The sequence below is a fragment of the Bubalus kerabau genome, chromosome 3 (assembly GCF_029407905.1).
Source record: "Bubalus kerabau isolate K-KA32 ecotype Philippines breed swamp buffalo chromosome 3, PCC_UOA_SB_1v2, whole genome shotgun sequence".
Taxonomy (NCBI): Eukaryota; Metazoa; Chordata; class Mammalia; order Artiodactyla; family Bovidae; genus Bubalus; species Bubalus kerabau.
In genome coordinates, this window is record NC_073626.1 from 78,136,731 (window position 1) to 78,148,797 (window position 12,067).

Below are 12,067 nucleotides of genomic sequence, written 5' to 3' on the forward strand. Positions count from 1 at the left end.
GCAATAAAAGATAGTCTCTGCGCTCAAGAAGACAAGCAGTCTACTGTGTAACACAAATGAATGAGGTATGGTTAACTTCATGATAGAAATGTGCACAGGACACTACGGCAGCATAGCCTGAGAATGGGGGAACAATGTTAGAAGAGGAGTCCTGGGGGAATAAAACCTGAGTGAGTCTTAAAGGAAAGGGAGCATGCTGTTCTTAAAACAGGGGAGGGCACTATATGTGTGTGCATGTCTCACATACACACGTGCAGAAGTAGTTTAACACTGCTGGGACACAAAATGAAAAAAACTGCGAGTAAATCAGCTACATGAAAATGGTAGCAAAAGAAGGGTAAGGAGACCAATCAGAAAGCTCAGTTATTAAATCAGGCAAAAAATGATGATGGTATTAACTGAGACAGCACAAACAGTAATACTAAGGGGACAAGGATTCTAGAAATAAAGAGGAGGAAGACTGTGGAGGAGGGTATGGAATGACAGTGAGATTTTCACAGAGTAGGAGAGATTTAGGAGGCAAGAGAACATATAAATCTGAATAAAATTCTAGACGAAGGACAAGGATTTAAGCAATATCAATATACATGGCAAGAGTTTAAACCTTAAGACTGGTTAATGGTTAAGACAGTCCAAGGAAAACATACACAGTGAAGACGGGGGTGTGTGTGGGGGGAGGGGAGGCCAGAACCCTGTAGTATAGTGCCAGTTAATGAGCAGACAGAAACAGTCAAAAAAAATATGAGAAAAATCAGGAAGTTGTGGTAACACTGAAGCCAAAGGAGTAGGCCTATAGTTTTCCTATTTCTGTCATTCCACTTATTTATTGGGAGTGAGGAAAAGGTCAAGTATACACAGGTTAAAATAATTCTGAAATTTCTGGAAGAAACACCTGAACTGAGCCTGAAAAATGTACTACCTGGCCAGGCAAAGATGAAGAAACAGGAGAAGGGGGTATCAGGGCAAAGGGAATAGTTGATATACAGGTACATAAAAGGAGTAAAGTTGTAGCACAGTTGGGAAATGGCAAGAGGTTCAGGAGAGCCAAAGCATACGGGAAAGTGGGAGGAAGCTGAGGCAAGCAAGGCAGGCACGGGCCAGATGATGATGGTGTCTGTATGCCATACTGAGGAGCTTTAATCTCAATAATAATGTCTTCATATTCTCTTTCTCTTGAAAGCTGAGCTATTAAATAAATTCTAGTTAATTAAAGGTTTAATACAGTCTGAGATATAAATTATTTCTAAAATTGTATTTTATCTTAAAACCATGAGCCCATTAAAGTGTTTTTATGCAGGAGAAGATGGAAAGTTTCAATTCAAATTGTTTTTTGAAGGTCAGTGACCAGTGAACATTTGGCATAGTTTTGGACTTCAGGAGGAAAATCTGGATTGCAGATGTAACAGATGAGCTCTCTCAGAATCAAGTAGAATGAGAAGAAATGAGGATTGGATAAAAAAAAAAACTCTGGGGAAGAATTATATTTAGGGAGCATACAAAAATGTAGAAGCCAGTGACAATATCTCAAAAAAGATGAGCACAGTGGTTAATTGAAAAGCTAGGAACTGCAGTGCCTTAGAAGCCAGGGGAGGGGAGGCCATTGGCACCAAGTACTAGTCCTCACTACTGGATACTCTTCATCCCTCATACTTTTATATTCCAAAACCTACCCATTGTTCAAGGCTTAGATCAAATGTATTCCCACTATGAAATATTTTGATTTCTTGCTAACATAAATATAATAATTTCCTCTAATTTCCTATATTATTTGTCTGTACTTACCTTAAGATATTTATTACTTTAAAATCCAAACAAATACATCTAGAAGTATAAAAAGTGAAAATTATATGTTTTATTCCAATCCTCCTCCTATCAATATAATAGTCTCCAGGGGCACTAACTACTTTACCAGTTTAAATAAACATTTTCTTGTTATACTTAATGCAGCCATGAAATCAATTATCTTTCCATTCTATTAATGAGAAAACTGAGGCACAAGGAAGTAAACTAAATTGCTCTAACAGCAAGTGGTAAAGCCAGATTTGATCCTGGGCAATCTGGCTTCAGGGCCTGTATTTTTTTTTTTTCTTTTTTGGCATATGGGATCTTAGTCTCAGTTCCCTGACCAGAGATCAAACCCATGCCTGCTGCAGTGGACATGCGGTCTTAACCACTGAACCACCAGGCAAGTCCCAGGGCCTGTATTCTTAACCACTGCTATTTCCTACACATGTATTCTTAATGTATTTGCAACATTTAAATTATGTACTTAAATTATTTTTTTCAAAATTTAAATGTTTTCCTTCCAGAATAAAAATACCTTATTTATTTTGAACTTCTGTTGAGCCTCTATTGCCATATCTTCACTGAATCCTTGCATTAACTTTTCCCGGGAAAAACAGGGCAAATCTTGACAAAACTTCACAAGCACAAAGTCTCTCAATTTCACATAGCTTTTGGATGGATCTTCCGCTAAAGAAAGAAAGCAGAATAACATTTCCCTTACCCAGCATAACTTATTCATCATCTGCAACCTCAGTATACACACTAACCTTAGAAAGGCAAATATTCTTCAATGAATTATATAATACAAAAGTTACAATATGGAAGATTATAAATAAAATAGCACTACCATTTTTGTCAAATAAAGTTATAGGTACAATCCTTTTGCAAATACTACATATATATTATTTATGAAATTAGAACTACTTTTCAAATATAAATTTTTTAAATAAATTAATTAATTAGTTTTATTTTACAATATTGTATTGGTTTTGCCATACATTGACATGAATCTGCCACGGGTGTACATGAGTTCCCCATCCTGAACCCCCCTCCCACCTCCCTCCCCATCCCATCCCTCTGGGTCATCCCAGTGCATCAGCCCCAAGCACCCTGTATCAAACCTGGACTGATGATTTGTTTCACATATATTTTACATGTTTCAATGCCATTCTCCCATCAAATATAAATTTTTGACTAGTTTGTTATCATATGTACCTTAGTTTTATTTTCAGTTAAAGCAGCTGTATACACAAGAGATTCAAGTTTGGATAATCAATTCCAAAAGCCATTTTCTGATAGCTAAGGGTTCCAAAGCTAAGTTTATAACTCCCTTACTTTAATCTAATAAACTTCAAAGTCTTCTATGCTTCTTTAACCTAATTTAAAAAAAGTTCTTCCTTTTACAAAACACTCTTTTTCATTTAGAGAATATGATTTTGATTCTTTCTTCATTGCATCTGAGTAGCATAGACTTCCTTTATGTTTGTCTATGTTATCTACATTAGACTGAGTAGTGGACAAGAAGATACCAAAACATATAGGTAGAAAAAACACTGCATAGTCAGAGAACGTGAGTTTGAGTCCCAGTTCTATCATTTATAGATGAAGGACTTGAGGCAAATTATCTTATTTCTCTGAGCCCTCATTTTCTAATTAGTAGATGGTATAAACAAAGAATGTTGAAGTCTGAGCTAGTTCATGGGTCATAAAACAGTTTTGTTACAGTTATCAACTCTCTACCAACTGTTCAATGCAATCCCTATCAAAATCCCAGCTGGCTTTTTTTATTGCAGAAATTAACAAATTCATCCTAAAATTGACATGCAAGGAAATCAGAATAGCCAAAACAACCTTGAAAAAAAGAACTCACATTTCCTGATTTCAAAATTTACTCCAAAGCTACATTAATCAAGACTGTGATACTTAGTATAAAGATGGACATGTAGGTCAATGGGACTGAGTTGAGAGTTTAAAATAAACCCGTACATTTTTGGTCCATTAATTTCTGAGAAGGGTGCCTTGACAATTCAATGAGGAAAAGAATAGCCTTTAACAAATGGTACTTGGACAACTGGGTCTCCATAAGCAAAAAGAATGAAGTTGGTTGGCCCCCTTTTCCTCACACAGTACACAAAAATTAACTCAAAACAGATCATAGACCTAAATGAAAATAGAGGAGTATATCTTCAAGACCTTTGGTTAGGCAATGGTTTCTTAGATAACAGAACCAGAAGCACAAGCAACTAAGGAAAAAGTAGATAAACAGGGCTATATAAAAATTTATAACTTTTATGCTTCAAGTGATAACTTGTAAGAAAATGACAAGATAACTTACAGAATGGGGTAAAATATTCCCAAGTCATATATATGGTATGTAACTGTAACCAGCCTTTCTATATAAAAAACTTTGTAATTCAATAAGTAAAGGTCAAATACCCACCACCCAATTAGAAAATGGGCAAAGACTCTAAATAGGAATCTCTCAAGAAGATATAAATACACACAATAAGCACATGAAAGGATGTTTAACATTATTAGCCAAAGGGAAATGCAAATCAAAACCACAATGAACTACCATTTCTTGTCCACTAGGATGACTAGAATACAAAAGACAACAAGAATCAGCAAGGATGTGGATAAACCGAAATCCTCATGTACTTGCTGGTGGAAATATAAAATAGCACAGCCACTTTGGAAAACAGTCTGGTGTTTCTTTAAAAGGGGAAACATAGTTATCAGATTTGCCACCATTTCCACTCTTAGGTATGTACCGAAGAGATATGAAAACACAAGTCCACACAAAAAATTGTACACAAATATTTATAATAGCATTATTTAGAAGAGCCAAAAAGTAGAAACAACCCAAATGTCCATCAGCTGATGAATGGATAAATAAAATATAGTATATCCATACAATGGAATAGTATTTGGCAATAAAAATAAAGTACTAAACTAAATAAAAAATAAAGTACTACAAGGAAGAACCTTGAAAACATTATGCCAAGTGAAAGAAGTCAGTCATTTTATTGTACGATTCCAATGTCCAAAAGAGGCAAATCTACAGAGACAAAAAGTAGATTAATGGCTGTGTAGCACTGGTGAGGGGTTGAAAGGGTAGGGGAATAAGAGGAAAGAAGTGACTGCTAATGAGTACTGGGTTTCTTTTGGGGAGAATGAAATACTCCAAAATTAGGTTAAGGTGATGGCTGCACTGTAAACATGTTTTTGAAAAACTGAACACTTTAAATAAGAGGACTGTATGACATGTTAACTATATCGCAATAAAATTTTTATTAAAAAAAAAAAAAGAATCTGAGCTAAAGGTAATGTTTTATGATTGAGTCATTCATTCATTCATTCAATCTATATGTACTAAATACTGTCTTTATACTTCTATGCAGCACTTCATATACATGTAATTATTAAGTAACATTATATGACTATGGCTTTAAGGTGGTAAAGTGAAATTCTGTCCTGGCATGGGTTCAGTATGAAATTGTGATTAGGAATACACAGAAAATGAAATCAACAGTAAACCAAATAACAAATGCAGACCTACAGAAAATCACCAAATAAACATAACACTGTAATTAGTTACTTTGTCTAAGTCTTCAGTCTTTTCCTTATTAATCTGGTCACATCATGCAGTTATACAAGTCACCCAGAAACATGAAGGACATTCTGATTCCTCTCCTATGTGCTGCCACCAGTGTTTTTTTTTCCACTACTACAATAACCTGGTTTTCCTCACTTGTCCTCTGCAGCTTTATAAAATGTAAAATGGACTGACACAAACCTAGATTGAAACCATTCAAGTATACCAGTGTAACTAATGTGTGTCTCAAAGAAAGGCAAGAGAAGAGAGAGAACAGCTAAGGAAACACTGGCCAAAAACTTTCCAAATTTGATGAAAAAATTTTATCTATACATCCAGGAAGCTCAACAAGCTTCAACTAGGAAAAACATAATGTTACATATCTAAATACATCATAATTAAACTTCAACGTGAACTGAATAAAATGAAAGCACAATTTATGAAAATTTATATGATCAGTAAAACCAGTACTTGTATTTATATAATAATATTTAAGTATTATTTAGATAGCTATACTATTAGAAAAAAAGGACATCAAATCAATAACCTAAGTTTCAATCTTAACTAGAAAGAGTAAATTAATCTCAAAGCAATAAGAAGAAAATAATAAAAGTTAAAGTGGAAATCAATGAAGTAGAAAATAAAACAAAAATTTTAATGAAAACACACCAAAACAATTCTGAAAAAGAACACAACGGACTTTCATTTCCTGATTTCAAAACTCAACATAAAGGTCGAAGCTCTGCTACCACTGGAGCCATGACGCCCAAAGAGAGCAAAAGCAAGGCCACCTAGGCTGGGTGAGGCAGTATTTGAGTCCCAAGGAGATCACCAAAGCCATGGTCCACTGATGATGAGTCTGCAGCAACCCGCCCTAATCTGCGTTGTCTAGATGCTCACTGAGAGCAGGACTGTCTTCTGGGAGTGTGTGCCTCTGGGTCCCTGAGGCCCCTCTTCTCTGCTCCATTCTCACCCACCTGGCCAAGGCCAGTACCCATTTCTAACTCTACTCATCAATCATTTGAAGAACTGTCTGTTTAGTTTACAGCCCCCGGGCAAAACAGGCTCCACAAATTCAACTTATGCATTTAACAGGCTAAACTTGACATTACTGTTAAGGCAAAACACACGCACAAAAAAAAAACCTCAGTAAGAAAACTACAATAAACATATCAAGACAGTATGGTTCCAGCAGCACTACAGACACAGATGATTAGAGTCCAGAAACAAATCTTTACATTTATGGCCAACCTATTTTGAACAAAGGTACCAAGGCAATTCAACAGAGGAAAGGATAGTCTTTTTAGCAAACTGCTGGAAAAACTATGATCACATGTAAAGAAGATTAATTTAGAAACTTTCCACACATAATGCACAAACTTTACCTCAAAACGGATCACAGATCTCAATACAAGAGACTGGGGATGGGGACTGACTGGGGATAGACACGAGGAAATCTTTTTATAGTGACAGAAATATTCTAAAACAGGCCACAAAACTAGGCAAGTATACTAAAAATACTGAACTATATATACACTTAAAATGGATGAATTTAATGGTATGGAAATCAGACCTCAATAGAGCTGCTTTAATTAAATCTCTACTAAGTGACAAACTCTTAAGCAAGCATCTCTTGAAAAAATGTTTTGAAGCGCTAACAGCGACACACATGCTTATCCAGTCTACCTCTTTCTGGTTTGGAAAGAACGAACTGTGTTGCTAATATCAGTATAAAATAAAATTTAGTATGGGTGAAAGCCTAAGTAACTTAAGTAACTAATACCCCCCAGAATTTTAGGGGAAAACACATCAAAGGTAAGAGAATTACAGTTGAGAAAAATCTAAAAAAACTCACACCACATTCTTATCTGTAATTTTCACATAAATTAAAAATTTGTGTAAAAAAACTTCCACTCAGGTTTAAATAATCCATTATAGACTAACAATATTTTGTTTGTAGCTTCATGTAAGTGGCCAAGTCACCACTCCAACTTTAAGCACTTTAACTAAAGGTGTCAGCCTGAAAATGAACCTCAAATGATAACACCCATTAATTTGTGACATCCTTCAATTGCTTTGTTTCTATGCTACGTAAGTGATGTATTTAAAAGATGAAATTTGCTTGGATATAAATTGATAGTTATACATGGGCTCAAAGTTTGAGTTTTTTCCCCAAGTTAAATACATCATCTACCAACATTAATACTCTTCTATCATTTAAAAAAAACACTCTTTTAACTCTTCATATTACAAAACATTTACAGATAAAATTATAAAAAGCCATGTAACATATTCCAGTACTACAAGGAATATTTAAAGAACAGATTTAATTAACTCTTAATATACACTGATAGGTTAATAACACTGACATATAGCCCAGGATCAATTTTTACTGTCAAACGCAACTGTCTCTGCAATTCTGGAAGAAATAAATCATTGATTCTATATGTAAGGTCATATAACCAAGATGTGTTAAAACGCTGTATATCTTATGATACTGACATCCTCAAAAGGAAAATGGCACATGATATAAAGAACTGTTTCCCAGTATTTTACTTTTAAATGCTAAAAATAGGGAATTCTCTGGAGGTTCAATTGTTAGGACTCGACACTCTCACTGCCAGGGCCAAAGTTCGATACCTAGTCTGGGAAATAAGATCCTGCAAGTCACGAGGCATAATGTGCTAAAAAAAAAAGTGCTAAAAAAAGAAAATGGATGGCAATTATACCACAAAAACTTATCCTGTAACATAGGCCATCAATGGTTAGGTTTTAATTTTTACTATATCTGGCTATATGTCAATTAAGCAAAAGGCCATCTCAATATAAGGAATATTCTGGATTGCAAAGGGAAATCCAGACCCTGCAAAAGATCCAAAAAGTTTTAAAAATATGCAAAATAATAGATCTAAACACAACTAAAACAACCAAAGAGAGAAAACTATCCTTTTTTTAAAAAGACTGAGAATGGAAATCTAGGAGAAATATCTTAATGAGAACAAATGTATCAGTCATTTTTAGTAATTTGCTAAGAAATGTTAACATTGAAAATAAAGGCCAATACCCAGTTTTCAAATTCAGAAGTCCTTTAACATGTTCCGCATTTTCTCTTTAGAGACTTCAGTTTGCAATGAATAAAGGCTACCATTATTGATGACTCTTCACTGAGATTTAAGAAATAAAATTCTTTATCTGCTAATTGGCGCTAAGTATCAAGGACTTTATAGGCTGGAGTAGACAGAAGAAAGTGGTTAAGAGGCTTCACAGAAACAACCCCTGCTGGCACATTACCCACTAGAGAAGACAAAGACTACTTATGGAAACCCTAATCTCCAGACTAAAATCACCAAAAAGTCTCTTCATGTAGTACCAAGTCCAAGCTCTATAAGTAAACAGAAGCTAAACAACTTTCAGCTTAGCTAAAAAGAAGTGTTATTGATTGTGTAAAGTTTCTATAATTTTACAAGTCACTAAGCTAGTGAAAGTGTCAATTTATAACTTTTGATATAAACTAACTTTAGTAATTACTTCTTTATCTCCCAAGTTTCCAAATCATTTAACAGCAGCAATAAAGTTAGATGAAAAGATAAATCAACTTTATAAAATGCTTGAGAAATAGACTGAACAAACAGTCATACCATACTTGCAATATATATATATATTCCTGACCAAGATTTCCGATTTTATATTCAGTTCATGATCCTCAATTTGTTCAACTAATTAAGCACTTCATACTCAGAGATGCAATCCAATTTCACAAAGGGTTTATGATTTAAAATGAAACTTAAGTCATCTCTAAACAGTTCCAAAAAGACCTCAGGAGACTGCTGCTATTTAAAACAAAAGTTATTTCTGACAAAACCAAAATTAGTAAAGAAGAGATTTAGAAAAGCTCTTTCAGTAACAAAATTTACATACCTGTAATATCAAGAACAGAAGGAGATGCAATGTAGTATCTATGAACTGTTTCAAGAAGTTGAGCACCATGGCCTTGACCTTGAAATGGAGTCAATATCAGCATTTGACTATAGTAAAGAAATTATATTAAAATATTACAACCTGACCAGTTTACAGATTGCAAATCACTACAGTAATACAAACATTTTAAAGTTTGTGTTGTTTTTTTTCAATCCATCTTTAAGAATTCCAAAAATCACGGAGACACTCAAAATTGTAAACATTTAATCTTCCAAACGGTTTCAAAAGGAACAATGAAATAAATCAGTACACAGCCAATGAATAATGGTATTTTTTAAAACAAATCAACACTATTATAATAAGTATTAGAAACTTCAGCAGTTCCTTCTTCTGAAATAAAAGACAAGGCACGTGTTATACTGCCAATTACCTTACACGTGGCCGGGTTTTGTCTGGGTACACATAGTAATTATAGACTGTCATGTAGCCTACGGTCGCAAAGAGTGTAGCTCCATCCTTATTATACTTCTCAAATCTGCAGATAAAACAGAAAGCCAAGCAGGTCAATTACAGTCGCGCTCCCATGCAGTGTCCATTTTCTTTTCCATTCTCTGACTGAATTTTCAGTGTCAGCAAGCTACTCTGTGAGGGCCCAATGGGTACACCTGCTATGTTCTGAATATACAATTCACTTAATTGGTGTGCAGCAACTTGGATAAATCAGACCTCTTTACATCACTTCAGTGCACTTGCCTATTATAAAGATGAATAGGTGGCAAGTAAAAGAAAACACAGGCAAAGCTCATTTTACTGTTTAAGCCTACATTCAGAGCCCTAACGGACAACAGCATTTAATTCGGCTCTATTCTCAAGGTCTCCCAAAGCATAATGAAGGAAAACTCAAGCCTCATAAACAATAGTTTTTCTTTCCTGGGAAAAATATCATTATACTGTCCCAATAATTGGGCTGCCACAATTAAAATGCTGGCTTTGTGGAGGTAATAAGGTCTACTGTTGCTTTAGAACTGTACTTACACTAGAAAGTAGTGCCATCTTTCATCATCCACGTCAATAAAGCTAGCAGTTTCAATAAACCACATCAAAAAGGTCTGAAGCCTTTCATGATATTCTCGAAAGCCTCTACATGTCATGTCAGCCTAGGGAAAAAGCCAGGAAAAGTCAGGTGAAACTCATCACAGAGGTAAGTGAAAGTCTGCAGAACACAAAACTATTCTGTGGGAAAATGTTTAGAAGTCTCAGATTAAGATGTGTACACAGACACACATACAAAACAGATCTTTGTTTTTAGTGCTGACAAAGACTTGTTTCCTGAAGTTAAAATAAATCAGTGAAAATAACACATCAAAACAGAACACGGGTTTCAGGCAAATTAAGTAAGGGAACATTTAGATCTATCTTTACCTTATAAATCTGGAAGGTAAAGTTTTCTCCTCCTGTTGGACTGAGAACAGAGTATGTGTGAAGTAAGGTTCCAAATGGTTTGAAATCAGCTTCTTTTTCCAGCAACGAAAGAAAATCATTTGTGTTTGTGCAAAATCCAGGTGGAATGATTTGTCTAATTTTCCCCTCAACATCATCTGCCTAAAGAATGGAGATTAAAGGACACACACAGAAATTAATAACTCTGACCTAGTCGAATATGCTTAGTTTTTTTGAAAGGGACAAAATTCACAAAACTTCAATTCACTGTTAAACTAAAGAAGTAAACACATAGCAAATTGGGAAAGGATGAGTTTCATGTGTACAAGATTCTGCCACAAAAATGTGAGATGAACACAAGTATAACATAGAAATAAAAAAGAGGAGGTGAGGTGGGGAGTCTGAAACAAACTGCAAGAATGAATGGAACCCTACAGAAATCTCTAACATCACGTAGAGAAGGCTGACCACACCCCTTCAGGACAACTTGAACTGGCCAAAACAAAAGACTGCTTATTATTTTACATGGCTGCTTATTAAGTTACATGTGTCAAGAAGAGTATATTATTCAAGACATGAAAGGATCTCCAGCGGTAGTGAGGTGAGGCTAGAGTCTGACCAAACAAACAGCAACCTCTCCATGAGCAAGCAGGTCATCAACTCCCTCACACCAAAACTCAAAATTAAGATAATATTTAAAATATGCCCACTTAGGAAATACATAAATTATATGAATGGATATATTATCCACTCATCCTATAACGTGACACAATTTTTACAGAGTTGGATTTGTGACAGTAAAAAGAGACAAGCCTGGACAACAAAATTAAACTCAGAGATTAAAATTACCCTTGTTAAACAACCTCGATGAATGTTAAACTATCAGCTGAGCAGACTTCATAATCCTTTTCAAAACCCCAAAAGACCACTTGATTGAATACATTTACTACTTCTCTTTAACCATGAATATTTGATGAAGTCTTACAATAAAGTATTACTGCTTCTCACCAGGCAATAAAACTTAATGAATTGGTCTCAACTTAACAAAACCTTATCCCTCAATACAGTCCCTAAAAGCCTGACATTACATTCAACAAAATGAGCTTGCATTCTATTCAAACTTTTTCCTGAACAATGAGGCCAGGTTTTTACTTAATGGAGTTTGCCGTGAGTTCAGCTGTAATGTTTGTATTGTATCTATTTCCACAAGGACTGACACAAGAACACTTTGTGTTAACTTACTAAGCAGCTCTTTCATACCGTTTACATGCATGATGGGTATTAGTTCTAAACCAAGACCCTTGCTACTTAGCATTCAAAACAGGGAAA

The 12,067-nt window shown here is 34.9% G+C and overlaps 1 protein-coding gene across 2 annotated transcripts in view; it reads right to left on the reverse strand.

The window, feature by feature from the left end:
• Positions 1 to 12,067, reverse strand: part of HAT1 (histone acetyltransferase 1) — a 39,878-nt gene that overhangs the window by 7,652 nt on the left and 20,159 nt on the right. For both annotated transcript variants that reach the window (XM_055572229.1, XM_055572230.1), the window contains exons 5-9: positions 10,721 to 10,900; positions 10,334 to 10,455; positions 9,729 to 9,833; positions 9,299 to 9,405; positions 2,321 to 2,472 (exon numbers count right to left, since the gene is read on the reverse strand). In XM_055572229.1, coding sequence (XP_055428204.1) covers positions 2,321 to 2,472; positions 9,299 to 9,405; positions 9,729 to 9,833; positions 10,334 to 10,455; positions 10,721 to 10,900 — 666 coding nt within the window. The remainder of the gene's footprint in view (positions 1 to 2,320; positions 2,473 to 9,298; positions 9,406 to 9,728; positions 9,834 to 10,333; positions 10,456 to 10,720; positions 10,901 to 12,067) is intronic.